Raw genomic sequence first — 21,601 nt, 5'->3', positions numbered from 1 at the left:
TATTTTTATTTTGGAAGAGATCCTTCATTCCTATGTTCTTCTGACTTTCTCCATTTAGATCTCATATGGATCAGCTCCATTGATGAATACGAAAACAGCAATATTTGTCAAATGGATGTTCCCAAATGAGAACCACCAATTTAAAGGAATATTGCACTTATTGTTGCATTTTGGATGGACCTGGGTTGGGTTTGTTTCTATGTATGAAGAAGATAGGGACAGGTTCATTCAAAGGAGACTTTCCTCATTTTCAGAGAGAGGAATCTGCTTTGACTTTATAGAATGTTATCCCCAAATGCTGTATGGTAGTGAAGCTGGTGAAATGATGGAAAATGGAGAAAAATTATACAAAGTCATTATGGAGAGTACGGTCACTGCAGTCATCTTGAGTATTGAAATTACAGGCATGTTGTTTTTGAGAGTAATGATCAATGTTTTCAATGTTGATAATATTCCAAAGGAGAGAAAGGCCAAAGTTTGGATCATGACAGCCCAGATGGAATTCACTTCCATTCTGATACAACGACAGTTCCACATTGATTTTCTCCATGGTGCACTTTCTTTTGTAATTCACTCAAAGGAGCTGACCAAATTCCAACAATTTATACAGAAGAGAAACCCAAACTTAGAGAAAGATGATGGGTTTATTAGGGATTTCTGGAAAGATGCATTTGAATGTTCCTTCTCCAGGGATATTACAGATGGGAACGCTGAAAGAATCTGCACTGGAGAAGAGAAGCTGGAGACTCTTCCTAATTCTGTCTTTGAGACCACCATGAATGCACATAGTTACAGCATCTACAATGCAGTCTATGCTGTAGCACATGCTCTGAAGGCCATGCGCTCTTCCAAACTCAAAGGGGGTCAAAAAATGGATGAGAGGAGATGGAAGCTCTTCCTCCGATCACCTTGGCAAGTAATGTTGTGTAATGAAAAATTTGGGGAAAATTAAGAATAAGAATAGGTTTTAGTTTTTTATTTTGTTTTCTTTTAACTATTATAATGCATACATACATTGAAAGCTATATGGAAGTACTTGATACTTTCATATGAAATAAAATAAAATATAAATATAATAGTTAAATATAGAGACAGTTAGAAATATGTAACATGCCAACTTTCTTTTATGTCTAAAATAGTATGTGCAGAATCTTATTCAATCCATTATATTTGACAATTTTTAATATAGAAACCTGAAAACTACTTTGCTACTGAATAGCATTATTATTACTCACCAGTTGAATTTTGGAGTTATTAAGATTCAAAAGTCGCAAAGGTGCTTTTTCAAAAGTGAACTAAACTTTGTTTTTCCTTGAAAGTGTTTTGCTTCAATTCAGAATTGAAGAAGCTTCTTGAATGAGAAGGAAAACATCTGTAAGGAAAAACAAAAAAGTTCAGTTGCCTTTTGAAAAAAAAGACCTTAGGGACAACCAATGCTTAGATGACCGAGAATCTCCTTAGAGTTTAAGATTTGAAGGGAATTATAATAATAAAATAATAAGAAGAAATCTTGTGAAAATAGGAATAGCATTACTCCAAGGGAATAGCAAATTTGTCAATGAATCCCATGAAGAAAATTTCAAGTTTAATTTGTTCTTTTTTTTTTCAAAAGTAACAACTGGAATTACTCCTGTATGGAATTAAAAGCCATCTTGTCCTAGAATTGTCTATCTCACTGAATTATATTTTTCCTATGCTTTATAGCACAAAATTGAATTCACAATTTGTGAAATGCTCAATCAAAACAAAGTGACTTCTCAGATCCACCCCTTTCTTGATTTTCTGTTTGAATTCTCATCTAACAATTTTTTATCTGAAAATAGAAAATGCATCTGATAACAATTATATTATTTCCCAGGTTGAAATTGTGTAGAGTGATGCAAAATTGAGCAGCTTACAATTCATTAAGCCTAGGCCAAATTGAAACAAACAAATTGATATTTTCATATCCCTTCAAAGAGTCATGATAACTTTCCTGTTTTTTTCTTTTATTTTTAGCTCCACCATTTTTTGCAACAAGTCTCCTTTAACAATAGTGCTGGAGAAGAGGTTTCTTTTGGCCCCAATGGGGAATTAGAAACTAGACTTGATATTTTGAATTGGGTCACATTTCCAAACAAGTCCTTTCTGAAAGTCCAAATTGGAAAGATCGACCCCCAGGCTCCCCCAGAAAAGCTAGTCATAATTTCTGCCAAGGAAGCTGTTTGGCCTCTCATATTTAACCAGGTATGCCTCATTTCCCCCTTTTCATGGCGTAATAATTTTGCTATGTTAAACTATCCATTTTAAAGCACTCCTTTTTTTATCAAGCCTGTTCAAAGACCATAATTTAGATATATGATTTGATTTGATACCAACAACAAAATGGGACCTCAAGGAGCACATACACAGAGTTAAAGATTTTCCCGCATCAGCTTCTGGTATATTGCCCCAAACTGATCCTTAGAATACAATTATTGGAAATGATCAATCGGTTAATGTAATAGGTATGAAATAGGAAGCAGTTAAAGATACCGTTGGGACTTTACATCAGGAAGAAAACTGGAAAATGTATCACGGATGTTTGGATTAAATAGGAAGAGCTTGTGTGTGCACAGTTGATGAAAAGAACAATTCCCAAAAATAAATTCTTTGTGAATTCTGATTTTATTTATGGACAGGCATTACCTCTTTCCATCTGTAACAAGGAATGTCCTCTTGGCCATAGCAAGATAAAAGTGGAAGGGAAATTATCTTGCTGCTATGACTGTAAACTATGTCCAGAAGGGAAGATAGCTGACCAATTGGGTGAGCAAAGAAATACAGGTAGCCCTCGAGTTATGACTACAATCGATGTCAAAACTTCTTTTGCTAGATGAGATATTTGTGAAGAGAGTTTTGCCCTATTTTAAAATCTCTCTTGTCACAGGTGTTAAGTGAATCACTGCAGTTGTTAAGTTAGTAACCAGTTGTTAAGTGAATTGGATGGACTTTGCTTTTCAGACGGTCTCACAAAGTGATCACATGATCCCAGGACTCTGCAAATATAAAAAACAAGTCAGTTCTGAATTTTGACACATGACTATGGGGATGCTGCAATGGTTGTAAGTGTGGAAAACAGTCATAAGTCACTTTTCTCATTGCCGTTGTAATTTCCAACAGTTACTAAATGAACTGCTGTAAGTCATATATTAAATGTATCAATGATACAATAAATATAAATGGTGGCTGAGCTTTACAACATATTGATATTGACACCAATGAAATATTTCAATTTTTTTTCATACTTCAGTGATCTACTTAATGATAAAACCAATCAATTCATTCTGACTTGAAGTATCAGTAGATTCCTCAGATTTTAATTATTGCTTCTTATGTTTCTCTCTAAAATTATAAACAGTTTTTTTCAGAAACCCATGTCTTTATTTATTTATTTATTTTTAAATAAAGGGAATTTTGCACTGGTAATTTTTTTCACATTTTTTACTTGTTTTTCTTCCTATTCTATCCAAATGATTGATTGATTGATTTTATTCTGGAATGTATATAGTTGCATATCTCATATAATAAACCTATGTGGCTTACCAAAATCTTTAGAAACATAAATGATTCTTGCCATCAGATACCAAAGAAATCTGGCTCACAAAAAGGGTAGGGAACCCACATAATTGAGATGGAAAAGTATTGGAAAAGGCTGGACACTACAGACCAGATACAACTCTGAACTCAAAAATGACATTTAACACAAAATATCTGGAATATGCACACCTATCAGACTTATTGAGAAAGACAGATACAATTGAAGAAATGGAACATCACCTATAATTTGGCCCAGTGACATCCAGGGATTTAATGGTGATAATCAGAAAATTGAATTTTCTAGGAGCCAGTATAGCTCAGACACAGTAAAAGAACTAGGTGAGTTAAGTGCATGTCCACTGCATTGCAAACCACTTATGCTTTTGAAATGATCTTCAAGGGCAGCACCATATAAAGGTCATTCCAGTAATCAAACTGGGATCTCATTAAGTCTACAGATTGCTGTAAGATTGGAATATACTGAAAATGAAATGATGAGATAATGTTTCTATGAATGGTTTCTTTTTCAGACTTGGATGACTGTTTCCCTTGTCCAGAGGATCAATATCCAAACAAGGATAAGGATAGTTGCCTTCCAAAACATATAATATATTTAACTTATCAAGAACCTTTGGGGATTTCTTTGGCGGTGATTGCAGTCTCCTTTTCTGTCATCTCAGCTGTGGTGCTCGGGATATTCATTAAACATCAGGAAACACCTATTGTTAAAGCCAATAATAGGAACCTCACTTACAGCCTTCTTGTTGCTCTCCTGCTCTCTTTCCTTTGCAGTTTGCTCTTCATTGGGCAACCTACCCAAGTGAAATGTCTCTTGCGACAAACTGCTTTTGGCATCATTTTTTCTGTAGCTCTTTCTTGTATATTGGGGAAAACAATCATGGTGGTCCTTGCTTTCATGGCCACCAAGCCTGGCTCAAAAATGAGAAAATGGGTGGGGAAAAGGCTGGCTATCTCTATTATCCTATCTTGCTCTCTGACACAATTCTGCATTTGTGTAGTATGGCTCACAATTTCTCCTCCCTTTCCAGATTCTGACATGCACTCCATGGCTGAAGAAATTGTTCTACAATGTAATGAAGGTTCAACCACTATGTTTTACACAATGCTTGGCTTTCTGGGGTTCTTGACTGCTGTCAGTTTCACTGTGGCCTTCCTAGCCAGGAATTTGCCTGACAGCTTTAATGAAGCCAAATTTATCACCTTCAGCATGTTAGTCTTTTGCAGTGTCTGGGTATCATTTGTTCCCACCTATTTGAGTACCAAGGGAAAATACATGGTGGCTGTGGAGATCTTCTCCATTTTGGCTTCAGCAGCTGGATTACTGCTTTGCATATTTTCCCACAAATGCTATATCATTGTTCTGAGACCTAATCTGAATAAGAAGGATCAGCTAATGAAAAAATGAAACTGATTTTAACACCATATATTTTGAATGAAACCTTATTGGTTGCTTTTAGTGTATATGGATTATTTTTTGTCCAATTTGAGGTTCTGCCTTTTTCCGTCCATCACCACATCAATAGGACATACAAAGCAATAATTCTGAGAAGTTCACTTCAGAACCTAAATGTTCCCTTAATCTTTCTTTTAAGTTAGATAATGATTCTGAGCCCTAATCAAAATAGTAGGGAACAGCTAATCAAGAACAAGATAAAATATGCATGAATAGAAAAATGAATTGATTTAAATCCTGCAGCCCATGAGCTTCACAACATCCCTATCAAAATGAGATATTCCTCAGTAAAAGAAAGGCAGGGCATAAGAAAAATTCAGAATTCCTTTTCCTAAATTTTGCTAGGAATAAGTTGATCTTTAGAATAGTTTTGAGAGATTTTCAAGGTTTTTTCACATTTACTTCACTCAAAATAAAGGTCATTCCACAAATGCAAGGGATTCCTATTTGACCCCCTGCCAACTTTGAAAGTGTGACAGAAAGCAATCATATGGCTGTATATTTCATCATCTCCTCTGCTTCTCCAGAGAAACAGAAGAATTTATGTGAACATAATGTCAGAATCCATCTCTTATCAGCCAGACAAGAGAAGTCAGCCAATCAAGATCAAGAAAATATACTTTGTGGGCAATCTTACACAATATGTTTAATAGTTTGCATTAAAATTTGCAATACCTAACATCTTCTAGTATCAGTCCTATTCTGGTGAATAGATACCTATAGATTTTTGGACAGTTTGTTTGTTTTTATTGTAGGAGATGAGTTTTGCAGTGTAGGTTGATTGTCTGCTCATGGCAAAATCCTGATGTAATTGAGGTTCCAGGGAGAGGATGGAATTGTGGTATATATGTTAATAATAGACAATCTATTAAGACAATTAGATATTTAAAGAAAATACCAAGGAAATACAACTAAAGATCAGTATGTGCAAAGTGAATCTTAGCAAAGTGTAGCTAAATAGAATGAAAAGACTTTTACAGAAGATATTCCCCAGGAATGCAGGGCATAAGAAAGAGATTCAGAATATCTTTTCCTAATTTTTGCTAGAAATAAGTTGATCTTCCGAATAGTTTTGAGAGATTTTCAACATTTTTTCCAGGTTACTTCACTGAAAATAGGTTACTTCACTAAAAATAATGTTCATTCCAGAATTCAAGGGATTCCAATTTTTCCCCCTGCCAACTTTGAAAGTGTGACAGAAAGCAATAATATGGCTGTATATTTCATCATCTTCTCTGCTTCTCCAGAGAAGCAGAAGAACTTATCTCAACACAATATCAGACTCCATCTCTTATCAACCAAACAATGTACAAGGGAAGTCAGCCAATCAAGGTCTTGAACACATACAGCCCCCTGGCTTAGGACATTTTGTAAAATTTGTAGAGCCAAGCTGACACATAGTACTCTCTCCTTAAAAAGAAAAGTGTTGACAGTTTAAATGAGTCCTTCCCCCTTGTTGCTAATAGCTGCACCTTGTCAGAAAATTTGTACCAACTTCAGATTCATTCTCTAGTGTGGGTGATCTATGTTCTTCTGGAACCTCAGTTTTTTAAACTTGACCCTTGGCCTATTCTAGTGTGCACTAACTCAGTTTTCAACTAATCTCTCTCCTGAAAGATCTTTCTAACCCAAACCTCATCCATAGTTATCATATTCTGTGCCCTGCTTAGGTTGAAGAGTGAGATCCAGCAACTTGAATTAGAACCAATGTAATTAAACAAATGAATGATGAATGATGTCAAAGAAAGAGGGGGATTCGGCCTTCCAAATTGGGAAAAATATTATCAAACAGCAAATTTGGTGTGGGCAAGCAATTGGATACATCTTAAAAATAGAAGATTGCTGACATTGAAGGCCACGATTTGCAAATAGGATGGCACGCTATTCTTTGGGAGGAGAAGCACAAAGTTCACCAGTGCTTTCAGAGGCACTCTGGATGGGCACTCTTAGATACTTGGATTAAGACTAAAAGAGGCAATTATATGGAAGTCTCCAATTGGATATTAACATTGGAGATGCTCATACATCCAAATTTTACTAAATTAGGAGGGGTTGTCACATATAAAGATGTATTGAATGATAAAGGAGAATTGAAATCTAGGAATAATTTAAAGGAGGAAGGAATTGAACTAGAATGGTGGGCATATCTTCAAGTACAATTTAAGTATATGAAGAACAAGAAGAAATGGGGTATAAAAACAGAATTAACAGAACTGGACAAAATTCTACTAGGTATGGGGGAGAAGGCCATAAGGAAGCTATATCACTATTTATTAGAACAGGAAATGTTAGAAGAGCAAGTGAAGGACACCATGATAATTTGGAGCAAATATTTCGGCTATAGTATTGATTTGGAAAATTGGCAGAATTTATGAAAAAAAAACCCATAAAAATTACTTTAGCAACATCATACAAAGAAAAGTTATATAAGATGTTTTACAGGTTGCATTTCCAATCCAAAGATTAGCAAGAATAAATAAAAAATACTCTTCAATGTGTTGTAAATGTGAGGTAGTCCCAAGAACCTTTTACCATATGTGGTAAGAATGCCCAAAGGCCAAAAAATTTTGGCATCAAATAAGGTGTTGGTTAGAAGAGATCTTAATATTAAAAATAGAAGTTAAACTGGAATTTTTCTTGTTAGGCATTATAGAGAGCAAATATAATAAGAATACAACTTATTTAATATTACATATATTAACAGCAGCAATAATAGCTTTTGCCCAAAAATGGAAGAGCAAAGAAACCCCCTCGGAAGATGAAGTGCTAACTAAAATATTTAATTGTGTAGAAATGGACAGACTTACCTTGGAGCTCAAGGATAAAACTGAATCAGTGTATTATGAAATCTGGACTAAGTTTTATGAATGGTTGGACAGGAAGAGGAATGCTAAGATGAAGTAATGAATGTCTAGAAGTGGATATGTCAATGTATGTTAAACTTGTATGTGAGATATGTTTACATTGAATATAGATGTAGCTGTCTAAGAGGAATCAACCTACATACTAGACATGTAAGAAGTAATGAAAATTTGTACAAAGATAAAGAAATATATCATTTATTAGCTTAAATTTGACAACAATGTTTAAAGCCAGTGACGTTAAACCATGTCCATTGTTTTTAATTTGAATTATTAATAAAAAAACTTTTTAAAAAAATAAATAAAAAAAATAAAAATGCTGCTTATTGCTACAGGATCTTGAGAAAAAGAGAGCAGAAGGAGTACTCACAAAATGCTCATCTACTCTTTCAGGAACCATACGTCTGCCATAAAAGGCTCAATTCCCATCCCAGAGCCTCATTTCTGATGGACTACATCTTTCACAGTCCAAGATGATGTCTTTTTAGAGCCTGAATAATGATTATAGTACACTTTTTCAAGGTAGATCATTCATTCATTCATTCATTCATTCATTCATTCATTCATTTGTTCGTTCATTAATTTCACACTACTTTACTTCCCATCTCCTTAAGAGAGCACTTCGGAGTGGTGTACAATTTCATCAATAAAATGAAGCTTTAAAACCAGAACAATTTAAGATTGTTTTTTAAAAACCAAAGTGTTGTATTCAGCAAAGTGTACATAAGTGTAAATAACAAAATTATTGAGAAAAATGACCCCAACAGAATTATTTCCATTATTTTCTTTTCTATAGTTCTATTTTCTTTTCTTCTCAGCACCCCCATTTTTATTTCACGTCTTCCAAAAGTTCATAGCAGTGAGATATGATAAACATGTTTCTTTCTGATATTTCTCAAAGCACCATTGCAAAAAATGGTAGTGATTAGAAATTAAGCATAGTTATTGTCCTTTCTTCTCCAACTCTTAAGGGAATTCCAGCAAACACTGTAAAAACTAGACCTTGGATTAAGACATTGCATACTATTAATATATGCTTAGAAATACAGACATGTATGTAGGGAAAAAAGGATTTGTTTTTCATCTGGGATATTTCATTAGAAGATCTTCCAGCTCTATTATTCTGTTAACTTTAGATAAAGTTCATTATCTTAACTTTACATACAGTTAATGAGTTACAGTAGTTGAATGGTAACATAGGAGATGCTGTTTGATGTCTACAATGACTACAAATTACAAAGAATTTGTATAAATTTGTATATTTAGAACATTAGTTTTACTTTTTTCCCCAAGTACGATGACCATTTCTCCGCCCTACACCTGCAAACTTAGTAGTCCTTCTCCAATTGTTCATAAGTATTACCAGTCTGGAGATTTAATCATTGCTGCTATTATTTTTCAGGTGTTCTTTCTTACAAATGAGATCACTTTTCAAAGCCTTCCTTCTTATGACGTCCTTGATCAGTACCTGTAAGTATCCTACTACTTCTCCTCCTCCTTATAACACATCTCCTCTTCCCCCACATTGCCACCTGAAGCTGCATTTTCTTTCACTTTTATGCTTAAAGCTATTGGTTACTAGTCCGTTGTTATGATCTGTTCAAGTGATCGTATTTAGTCATTTTTTAACTCTAGACCTACCCTAATACTGATATTGAAAATGAGATGAATATTATTATTTTAAACATAACATATATGAATTTCATTCCCTTCAGGAAACTTCCTTCATTCAACAAAGTCCTTTCTTGAAAGTAAAAATTTTGATTAATCAAAATATTGCAGAAGCTCTCTAGTTAATCTTGAGCTTTTTTGCCTTTCATTTCATCCAGATATAAAATAGAAATCCCCTAGTGCATATTTTAGGCTATTATACATCTAGGGTGTGAAAAGAGAACTGGCTTAATTCTCTCAGAAAATATGGATAAGATAGAGATAATGCTGAAATCAAATAGAGACATAGCAAACTGATGGCAGAATCTTTTTGTCTGGTGTCATATATTTCTACTCAGCAAGTTTTAACTCAGTTATTGATGACTGAACCACTAGCTCCTCTGGAAGTTGGTTATGGTTCCAGTACTCTTTCAGGAAATAATAAAATTAGTTCTGAACTTCCCTCCTATCACTGTGAGTTTATGCCCCCATGTTTTTAAGTTGTAATTAATACTGAGAATACTGCCTTCTAGAACCTTATTCACACTCTCTAATTCATTTAAAGGTTTCAGTCATGTACCCCATTTTCTTCTGCCCTCTAGGATTAATATATTCACTTCCTCTAATATTTTCTAATATATTTTCTTTCTGCTCTTGTACCATTTTTGTTGCCCATCTCTGGACTCACTCAATCTTATCGATACATTTTTTTAAAGTGACGTCTCCAGAACTGAACACAGTATTTCAAATATGGTTTGACTAAATGCTACCTTAGCTCAACATTAAGTAGTCACAACTGGGTCAGTGTTTATTTATTTATTTATTAGTTTGATTTATATGCCGCCCTTCTCCGGAGACTCAGGGCGGCTTACAATGCATTAAGCTTAACTTACGCATTAAGTTTCCTAGTTGATACAATCTAGGGGTATTTCTTAGTAAGCAAATTGCAGGTGTCCAGAAGAAACAATAAGCACTAATTTATATTTTTATATATGTATAATATGTATATGTATACATTAAAACAGCTGTCAAATTCTGAAACAGAAATATATTGACAGATTTTACATCTCGCTAAAGGTTTGTCACTCAAAATTACCAGCACACTTTGGCTCTGGCATTTGCTGTAAAAGAGATCAATGAAGATTCTGGGATTTTACCCAATGTTAGCCTTGGTTTCCATATCGCTACTCACTATACTGTGGAAATTACAACTTATCATTTGAAAATGGAATTTCTATCTACAAAGGTTAAATTTATACCCAACTACAAATGCAATGACCAGACCAACACAGTAGCTTTCATTGGAGGACCCCATATTAGCACCTGTCTCAACATGGCAATCACTCTATGCAATTACAAATTTCCCCAGGTGAGACAAAAAGGACTGTCCCTTTTTGCTTGATGAGCAACATTGCAGATATCATATAAAACTAATTTTTAAGCACTTTATTTTTGTATCCCACTCAAACCCAGAGATTGGATTAAATAAATACACATGCATTAGTTTTTATTTTCATTTTTATTTTGGAAGAGATTCTTCATTCCTATGTTCTTCTGACTTTCTCCATTTAGATCTCATATGGATCCGCTCCTTTGGTAAACACTGAAACAGCAATGTTTGTCAAATGGATGTTCCCAGAGGAAACCCATCAATTTAAAGCAATAGTGCACTTATTGTTGCATTTTGGATGGACCTGGGCTGGGTTAGTTTCACTGTATGAGGAAGAAAGAGACAGATTCATTCAGAAGAGACTTTCCATGTTTTCTGAGAGAGGAATCTGCTTTGACTTTATAGAATGTCTTCCACAGATGATATATGGTAATGCAGCTGCTGAATGGATAGAAAATGCAGGTAAAATATTCAAAGTGATCATGGATAGTACAGCCATTGCAGTTGTCTTAAGTGCTGAAATTGCAGGCTTGGTGCCTCTAAGAGTAATGATGTATTTTTTCAATTATGATAATAATTCAAAGGAGAGAAAGGACAAAGTTTGGATCATGACAGCCCAGATGGAATTCACATCCATTCTAATGCAAAGACCATTGCCCATTGATTTTCTCCATGGTGCACTTTCTTTTGCCATTCACTCAAAGGAGCTGAATGGATTCCAACAATTTATGCAGAAGAGAAACCCAAACTTAGAAAAACACGATGGGCTTATTAGGGATTTCTGGAAAGATGCATTTGAATGCTCCTTCTCCAGGGATATTACAGATAGGAACGCTGAAAGGATTTGCACTGGAGAAGAGAAGCTGGAGACTCTTCCTAATTCTGTCTTTGAGACCACCATGAATGGACATAGTTACAGCGTCTACAATGCAGGCTATGCTGTGGCACATGCTCTGAAGGCCATGCTCTCTTCCAAATTCCAAGGGGGTCGAAAACTGAATGAGAGGAGATGGAAGCTCTTCCTCCAAGCACCATGGCAAGTAATGTTGTGTAATGAAAAATTTGGGGAAAAACAATTATAATAGGAAATTTGGGGGTTTTTTTTGTTTTGTCATGTTTTGCTTTAACAATTATAATGCTTTACAGATATTTTTGAAACCTATATGGAAATACTTGATATTTTCATATGAAAGAAAATAAAAAAATAGATATTAATCTAATGCTTAAATATAGAGACCAAAATAGATATTTTCGTATCAAAGAAAGAAAAAAAATAGATATAAATCTAATTATCAAGTAAAAGTTGTCAATGGATCACATGAAGAAAATTTCAAGTTTAGTTTGTTTTATTATTTTTTTTCAAAAGCAACACCTGGAATCATCCCTGTATGGAATTAAAAGTGTTGTAGCGCGGGAATAACGAGAGGCACAAGCAAGCTAGTGACAACAGCTCTTTAATTCAGGGTGAGACTTCAGCAAAGAAACACAGGCAACAGTCCTCTTTATATACTTTTCAGAGGCAACCATGAACCAATCAGAATTCACTGAGCATTTGAATTTCCCGCACAAAATAGATACATACATAACACCCCTCCACTCCCAGAAGGCACTTATCCTATCTATTTACATATTTACATACAAAATCACGCAGGTGACCAGGACGTGTCTTAGTTCTGGTTGACCTGTGCAGTTCAGTTGTTGGCGAGGCGTCGAGCCGGTCAGAGGTACCTCCCGTCTCTCCCGGCTCCACCAATGGAACCTCCTGGATTTCTCCAGAGGTGTGGCTATCCCCGGCTGGGAGTGTCGACTCGCTGGGGCGGCGCTGGAACTCTGGTTTGCCAGATAAGTATTCCGGCTTACTCGGGCTTGAGGTAGCTGTGTCAGGAAAACTTTCGTAGTTAGGACTCACAGTGATTGAGTTTTCGTGTTGTAATCGTCTGCGCAATTGATCTATATATCTCCTCCAAATTTTACCATGCCCTATATTGACTGTGTATGATTTTGGACTGGTAATTCCTACTGGTTCCTTCTACCCACAATGGCCCGTTGGTGTAGTTTCTGGCAAATACTGGTGTTCCCACTTGGAATTGTCTTAGTCCTCCCCCTTCCCCTTTGAAGCTATCGGGGGAGTAATTGGGATGCAATCGATCAAGAATGCACCTTAGCTTTTGGCCCATTAAAAGCTCAGCTGGGCTGCGGCCTGAAGTGGGGCACGGGGTTGTGTGCTGCACAGCTAAGAACTCATCTATCCTAGCCTGCCAGTCCCCTGCATCGAGTCGGGACAGTGTTTCCTTGGCCATTCTCACAAATCTCTCTACAAGGCCATTCAAAGCCGGATGAAAAGGAGCAGATAATGCATGTCTTATGCCTAACTCAGCCAGGTAGCCCTCGAATTGAGTCACCGTGAATTGGGGCCCATTGGGTGTCCGGTAACCCGTGTGTTACACACAATTTTCTGAGTACTTTAATTACGGCCTCAGAAGTTGTAGATGGCATTAAAGCAATCTCTAGCCACTTAGAATATGCATCTACAATGATTAGAAAGTTCTGGCCATGGAATGGGCCAGCAAAATCGATGTGAATCCTCCCCCATGGTCCCTTTGGTTTTTCCCATTCCTGAACGGGGGCTATAGGAGGATCTGGGAGGCATTCCTGGCAGGGCCTGCACTTCCCCACCCACTCAGTGACATCTTGGTCAAGATGTGGCCACCAAACATAACTACGAGCTAGGCCTTTCATGCGAACAATACCAGGGTGTCCCTCATGCAGCATTTCTAAAATCCTGTGCCTTAACTGCGAAGAGATGACCACCCTGTCTCCCCACAATAAGCAACCCCCTAACATCGACAGTTCATTTTTCTTGTTAAAGTACAATTGAAAATCCCCACTGTCCACCTTGGTAGGCCAACCCCGCATTACCCAGCCCATTACAGTGCGTAAGACAGAGTCCCTGGCAGAAACCTTTGCCACCTCGCTTGAAGAAATGGGGCCTGGGGACACAACGTCAATGAGTAAAACTGGGGCTTCCGTAGTCGGGTTGTCTAACAGTTCGGGCAAGGGGCATCGGCTGAGGGTGCTGTGAAGCCCATGCTGAGGGCTCAGAACCACGCCATGCCCAGGAGACTTGGTAGCGGTTTGCTTATGATGGTCAGGGGTAGCTCTTTCTGGAACTCGCCGTAGGTGACCCGGAACGTGCCCACACCTTCTACAGGAACTTAGTTTCCCTGGTAGTCGAGGAAGTGAACTTTTTGTTGAGACAGCTGGGCTTTCTGGAACTTAGGCAGGAGCTCTTTGAGTGTTGTCCAGGACATAATTGACAGTGTAGACCTGGTGTCGATTTCCATTTCGCACGGTTTGCCTTCGATTTCTACTTTCGTGTAGACTTTCTCATCGTTGGTTGTGCTGGCTTGACTGATTCTCGTGCTGTAGATTTCCCGCTTTTGAGTTTTGCGCCATTTTCTCGCGCCGTCATCTTTGATTGGCTGTTTTGAACGAGCCGGTTCTGGTTGGTCGCGTTAGTCACGTGGCTTGCGACTACGCGGAAATTGAGCTCTGCAAACTCGTGCTAGGTGGCCTTTCCTGTCGCATCGCCTGCAAATGGCATCTCTGTATTTACACGATTGTCTCTCGTGATCCCCACCACAGCTAGAACAGTTCTTGTGGTGGCGGCTTTGCTCGCTCTTTTTCTTCTCCGTGTGGAAGATGTCCTCGTCCGACTCTTCCTCCGTGCTGGTTCACGCCTCCTCTCTGTGCATGGGGGCTGTTTTCGGGCCGTCTTTGCTTGTCAGTGGCCGCTGTAGTGCTTCAGAAGCCTTTGTAGACGCTTCGTGTACTCTGGCTTTGTCAAGGGTGCCGGCTAGCGTTAAATCTGGCTTGGCCAGAAGGCACCTCTGTAATCGAGTGTCTCTAACGCCACAAATTAATTGCTCGAGTAGCGCATCATCTAGATCTCTGTAGTCACAATGTGTTGCGGCTTTTCGAAGTGCGGCCACATATGCGCTGACCGGTTCTCCTTCCTTTTGTACACGTTGCCGGAGTTCGTAGCGCTGTACAAATTTCAAAGGAACTGGAGCGTAGTGAGCTCTCAAGTTTGCTTGAAGAACGTCCCAGGAAACTGTCTGGACTGGGGTTGGCTCGCAGAGAGACTCGGCCATTTCAAAAACGTCTGGCCCGCAGTGGCTTAAGAACAGAGCTCTTTTTTGGTTCACTGAGAGCCCTTGCATCTCGCTTGCTTCCAGGGAGCCCTCGAACCTGGTCAGATACAATCCCCACTTTTCACGGGTTGGATCGAAAGGTTTGGGTGGGACATAGGCAGACATCGCAATATGTCTCCGTAGTCCACTCGTCACCCTGGCTGGAAGTCCGAGCTCTTTTAGTTTGCTTCTTGCGGCCTCAATCCCACCTTCATCGCCAATGTTGTAGTGCGGGAATAACGAGAGGCACAAGCAAGCTAGTGACAACAGCTCTTTAATTCAGGGTGAGACTTCAGCAAAGAAACACAGGCAACAGTCCTCTTTATATACTTTTCAGAGGCAACCATGAACCAATCAGAATTCACTGAGCATTTGAATTTCCCGCACAAAATAGATACATACATAACAAAAAGCCATCTTGTCCTAAAATTGTCTATCTCAGTGAATTATATCTTGCTTATTCTTTATGGCAGAAAACTGAATTCACAACTTCTGAAATGCTCAATCAAAACAGTGATTTCTCAGAACTATCAATTTCTTCATTTTCTCTTGGAATTCTCATCTGACAGTTTTTCATTTCTAAATAGAAAATACATTTGATGAAACATATTTTTTTGCAGGTGGAAATTTTGTGGACTGATGCAAAATTGAACAGCTTACTTTTCATTAAGCCTAGGCCAAATTGAAGGAAACAAATTGAAATTTTCACATTCCCTTCAAAGAGTCCTGATAACTTTCCTGTTTTTTTCTCCTTCCGTTAGCTCCACAATTTTTTGCAACAAGTCTCCTTTAACAACAGCGCTGGAGAACACGTTTCATTTGGCCCGAATGGGGAATTAGAAACTGGATTTGATATTTTTAATTGGGTCATATTTCCAAACAAGTCCTTTCTGAAAGTCCAAATTGGAAAGATCGACCCCCAGGCTCCCCCAGAAAAGCTACTCACCATTTCTGCCAAGGAAGCTGTTTGGCCTCTCATGTTTAACCAGGTATGTCTCATTTTTCCCTTTTCATGGCCTAATAATTTTGCTATGTTAAACTATCCATTTTCAAGCACTCCCTTTTTTTTAATCAAGCCTGTTCAAAGACCATAATATAGATATTTGATTTGATTTGACACCACAACAAAATGGGACCTCAGAGGGGAGCCAGATTTAAAGATTTTCCCAAATCAGCTTCTGGTATATTGCCCCAAACTGATCTTTAGAATACAATTATTGGGAATGATTAATCAATTGGTTAATGTAATAGGTTTGAAATAAGCAATTAAAGATACAGCAGGGAGTTTACATCAGGGAGAAAACTGCAAATTGCCACATGGATGTTTGGATTAAATAGGAAGAGTTTGTGTGTGAAAAGAACAATCACAAAAAATAAATTCTGTGTAAATTCTGGTTTTATTTGTGAGCAGGCATTACCTCTTTCCATCTGTAACAAGGAATGTCCTCTTGGCCATAGCAAGATAAAAGTGGAAGGAAAATTATCCTGCTGCTATGACTGTAAACCATGTCCAGAAGGGAAGATAGCTGACCAATTGGGTAAGCAAAGAAGTCCTAGAGTTATACAATTGATCTCAAAACATCTGTTGCAAAATGAGATGTTTGCTAAGTGAGTTTTGCCCTATTTTAAAACCTCTCTTGCCACAGCTGTTAAGGGAATCACTGCAGTTGTTAAGTTAGTAACCAGTTGTTAAGTTAGTAACCAGTTGTTAAGTGAATTTGGATTGACTTGGTTTGTCATGGGGTCTCACAAAGTGATCACATGATCCCAGGACACTATAAATATAAAAAAACAAGTCAGTTCTGAATTTTGGCACATGACTATGGGAATGCTGCAATGGTCGTGTGAAAAACGGTCATAAGTCATTTTTTTCAGAGCCGTTGTAATGTCCAACAGTTACTAAATAAACTGCTGTAAGTCATATATTAAATGTATCAATGATACAATAAACATAAATGGGGGCTGAGCTTTACAACAGATTGACACCAATGAAACATTTGAAATTCGTTCCATATTTCAATGAGCTACTTAATGATAAAACCAATCACTTCATTCTAACTTAGTTAGAATGCCTGTCATATGTGGAGTGCCACAAGGGTAGGTCCTCTCACCCCTTTTGTTCAACATTTATGTAAAGCCGCTGGGTGAGATCATCCGTGGTTTCGGGGTAAAGTACCATCAGTACGCTGATGACACCCAGCTGTACATCTCCACCCTGGACCACCCAACGATGCCCTTGAAGTGATATCCCGGTGTCTGGAGACCATGTGGATCTGGATGGGGAGGAACAGGCTCAGGCTCAACCCATCCAAGACCGAGTGGCTGTGGTTTCCGATGTCCCGATATAGTCAGTTGACGCCATCACTGACTATTGGGGGCGAATCGCTGGCCCCTACGGAGAGGGCTCGCAACTTGGGTGTCCTCCTGGATTCACGACTGTCTTTAGAAGAGCACTTGACGGCCGTGACCGGGAGGATTTTTCATCAGGTTCGCCTGATTCACCAGTTGCATCCCTTTCTGGATCAGGACTCCCTACACACAGTCACTCATGCCCTCATCACTTCCTGCCTGGACTTCTGTAATGCCCTCTACATGGGGCTCCCCTTGAGGAGCACCCGGAGGCTCCAACTGGCACAGAGTGCGGCTGCGCGGGTGGTTATGGGAGCAACATGGCGCTCCCATGTGACAGCTCTCCTGCGCGAGCTGCACTGGCTCCCGGTGGTCTTCCGAGTGTGCTTCAAAGTTTTGGTTACCACCTTTAGAGTGCTCCATGGCTTAGGATCTGATTATTTATGGGACCACCTACTACCACAAGCAGCCTCCCACCGGCCGGTACGCTCTCATAGAGAGGGGCTCCTCCGGGTGCCGTCAGCTAAACAATGTCAACTGGCGGCCCCCAGGGGGAGGGCCTTCTCTGTGGGGGCACCCACTATCTGGAATGAACTCCCCCCAGAGATACCTAGGATCCCAGATCTGTGCACTTTCCGCCTTGCTCTTAAGACTCTCCTATTCCAGCAAGCCGACCTGGCCTAATTTTCTCCCCTAATTTTCTGGGATTTTTAATTGTCTCGGGCTAAATTATTTAATCTGGTTTTAATTATGTTCTTAACTTTTGTATTTATGTATTTTATTTTGTGCCTGTTCACCGCCCTGAGTCCTTCGGGAGTAGGGCGGTATATAAATCTAATAAAACAAACAAACAAACAAACTTGGAGTATTGGTAGATGTCTCAGATTCCAATTATTCCTTGTTACATCAAAAATTAAAAACAGTTTTTTCCAGAAACCTTTGTTCCTTATTATTGGAAATAGTGGTAATTTTGAATTGGTAGGTTTTTTTCAATGTTTTCTATTAGTTTTTACCTCCTATTCTACCCAGATTATTCATTAATTTACTGATTGACTTCTGCAATGTATATGGTTGCCTATCTCACATAATAAACCTATGTGGCTTACCACAATAGTTAGAAACACAATAATTTAAAAAACCACTCTTGCCACCAGGTATCAGAGAAATCAGACTCCTGAGTCAACCCCCATTGTAGTCTAATACTTTAGGGGTACAATAAGGTTTTCAAAACCTGCTATGAGGATAAAAGGTTAGGGATAATTTAGATGGAAAAGTATTGGAAAAGGCTGGATACTACAGACCAGATACAACACTGAACTCTCAGATGACAACATTTAACACAAAAGATCTGAAGCATACATACCTATCAGACTTATTGAGAAAGCCAGATCCATTGAAGAAAGGTGATCTCACCTATAATTTGGCCCAGTGACATCCAGGGATTTAATGGTGATAATCAGAAAATTGAATTGAATAGAGCCGTGATGGTGAACCTATGGCACACATGCCACAAGTGGCATGCAGAGCCCTCTCTGTGGGCACGACAGCTGTCACCCCAACCCAGCTCCAGCTGGTCTTTGGGTCTCTGCCGCACATGCAGGGAGGTGCAGGTTGGTGCAGGAAGCTTTCCAAGCCCAAAATGGGCCTCTTGCACCAACCTGGAAGCCAAAATGGGGTTCATCTGGGGCTCATGCGTGAGGGACACGCGTATATGCATGGGGGCAGGGTGCATGCATGGATGGGGCGCTTGTGCAGGGTGGGTGCTCACATTACATTTTGGGGGTTTGGGCACACGCTCATGCATTCACACATGCGTGTATGCACTTTGGGCACTCGGCACCAAAAAGGTTAACCATCACTGGTATAGAGTAAGCAACTAGGAGCCAGTATAGCTCAAGCAGAGTAATTGAACTAGGTGAGTTGAGTGCATATCCACTGCACTGCAAACCACTTATGCTTTTGAAATGGTCTTCAAGGGCAGTACCACATAAAGGGCATACCAGTAATCAAATTGGGATCACATTAAGTCTACAGAATGCTGTAAAATTGGAGCACCCTGAAAATGAAATGATGAGATAATGTTTCTATGAATGGTTTCTTTTTCAGACTTGGATGACTGTTTCCCTTGTCCAGAGGATCAATATCCAAACAAGGATAAGGATAGTTGCCTTCCAAAACATATAATTTATTTAACTTATCAAGAACCTTTGGGGATTTCTTTGGCGGTGATTGCAGTCTCCTTTTCTGTCATCTCAGCTGTGGTGCTCGAAATATTTATTAAACATCAGGACACACCTATTGTGAAAGCCAATAATAGGAACCTCACTTATAGCCTTCTTGCTGCTCTCCTGCTCTCTTTTCTTTGCAGTTTGCTGTTCATTGGGCAACCTGACCAAGTCAAATGTCTCTTGCGACAAACTGCTTTTGGCATCCTATTCTCTGTAGCTCTTTCTTGTATATTGGGGAAAACAATCATAGTGGTCCTTGCTTTCATGGCCACCAAACCCGGATCCAAAATGAGAAAATGGGTGGGGAAAAGGCTGGCTATCTCTATTGTCCTATCTTGCTCCCTGACACAATTCTGCATTTGTGTGGTGTGGCTCACAATTTTTCCTCCCTTCCCAGATTCAGACATGCACTCCATGGCTGAAGAAATTGTTCTACAATGTAACGAAGGTACAACCACTATGTTTTATACAGTGCTTGGCTTTCTGGGGTTCTTGACTGCTGTCAGTTTCACTGTGGCCTTCCTAGCCAGGAATTTGCCTGACACCTTTAATGAAGCCAAATTTATCACCTTCAGCATGTTGGTCTTTTGCAGTGTCTGGGTGTCATTTGTTCCCACCTATTTGAGTACCAAGGGAAAATACATGGTGGCTGTGGAGATCTTCTCCATTTTGGCTTCAGCAGCTGGATTACTGGGTTGCATCTTTTTCCCCAAATGCTATATCATTGTTTTGAGACCTAATCTGAATAAGGAGCAACTAATGAAAAAATGAAACTGATAACACCATATCCGTGAATGAAATCTAATTTGTACATACAAATCAATAATTGTAAATTCACTTCAGAACCTAAAAATGTTCTCTTAATCTATTTTTTAATGCTAGATAATGATTCTGAGCCCTAATCAGAATAGTAGGCAATAAGTAATCAAGAACAAGATAAAATATGCATGAATTGATTTAAATCCTGCAGCCCGTGAGCTTTTGTTGCCATTCCTTTTAAAAGTTCAAAAGACAGTTTTTTATATTTATTTGTTGAGGTCTAATCTTTATCTACTCCCACCATGATCCACACTTGACGTTTATCATAATGGCTAAAATAATTTTAAATTGCAGCAACAGACATGAAAAATTCTTGAACGCCTGGAATGCTCTACCCAACTCCGTTGTTACATCCTCAAACCCTCAGAGCTTCAACCTTAAAGTGTCTACCATGGACCTCACCCCATTCCTAAGAGGTCCGTAAGGGGGGCTTGCATAAGCCCACCAGTGTGCCTGCCATCCCTGTCCTACTGTCCCCATTTATTTGTATTCATTTCCTTCGTTCATGTCCATGTTCATATTTATACCTTTTTTAAATATCAACTTTTTTATTTTTAAAACAAAAACAAAACATAAAAACATTGTCATTTCAAACTGTGGCTGTGGTTTCTGACGTCCCGATATAGTCAGCTGGTGCCATCGCTGACTATTGGGGGTGAATCATTGGCCCCCACGGATAGGGCTTGCAACTTGGGCGTCCTCCTGGATTCACGGCTGTCTTTAGAAGAGCATTTGATGGGAGGATTTTTAATCAGGTTCGCCTGATTCACCAGTTGTGTCCCTTTCTAGATCGGGACTCCCTACGCACAGTCACTCATGCCCTTGTTACCTCTCGGCTGGACTATTGCAACACTCTCTACATGGAGCTCCCCTTGAGGTGCACTCGGAGGCTCCAACTGGTGCAGAGTGCGGCTGCGCGGGTGGTTATGGGAGCGACGTGGAGTTCCCATGTAACACCTCTCCTGCACGAGCTGCACTGGATCCCCGTGGTCTTCTGGGTGCGCTTCAAGGTTCTGGTTATTACCTTTAAAGCGCTCCATGGCTTAGGACCTGGTTATTTACGGGACCGCCTGCTACCA

At 38.9% G+C, this 21,601-nt stretch overlaps 2 protein-coding genes across 2 annotated transcripts; both read left to right on the top strand.

The window, feature by feature from the left end:
- The first annotated feature begins 82 nt into the window (after positions 1-82).
- LOC139324445 (vomeronasal type-2 receptor 26-like) lies at positions 83-4,984 on the top strand. Its single transcript, XM_070954157.1, has 4 exons — positions 83-916; positions 1,999-2,226; positions 2,661-2,787; positions 4,089-4,984. The coding sequence occupies exons 1-4, from the start codon at positions 83-85 to the stop codon at positions 4,982-4,984; spliced, it is 2,085 nt and encodes a 694-aa protein (XP_070810258.1).
- A 4,206-nt stretch (positions 4,985-9,190) lies between these two features.
- On the top strand, positions 9,191-20,474 carry LOC139324444 (vomeronasal type-2 receptor 26-like). The gene is made up of 6 exons (XM_070954156.1): positions 9,191-9,363; positions 10,621-10,912; positions 11,116-11,973; positions 15,888-16,115; positions 16,538-16,664; positions 19,582-20,474. The coding sequence occupies exons 1-6, from the start codon at positions 9,191-9,193 to the stop codon at positions 20,472-20,474; spliced, it is 2,571 nt and encodes an 856-aa protein (XP_070810257.1).
- Positions 20,475-21,601: the final 1,127 nt, after the last annotated feature.

The sequence above is a fragment of the Pituophis catenifer genome, unplaced genomic scaffold (genome assembly GCF_029215685.1).
Source record: "Pituophis catenifer annectens isolate HBS135680 unplaced genomic scaffold, rPitCat1.0.hap2 SCAF_15, whole genome shotgun sequence".
NCBI lineage: Eukaryota > Metazoa > Chordata > Lepidosauria > Squamata > Colubridae > Pituophis > Pituophis catenifer.
This window is presented reverse-complemented; position numbering and strand designations above follow the sequence as displayed.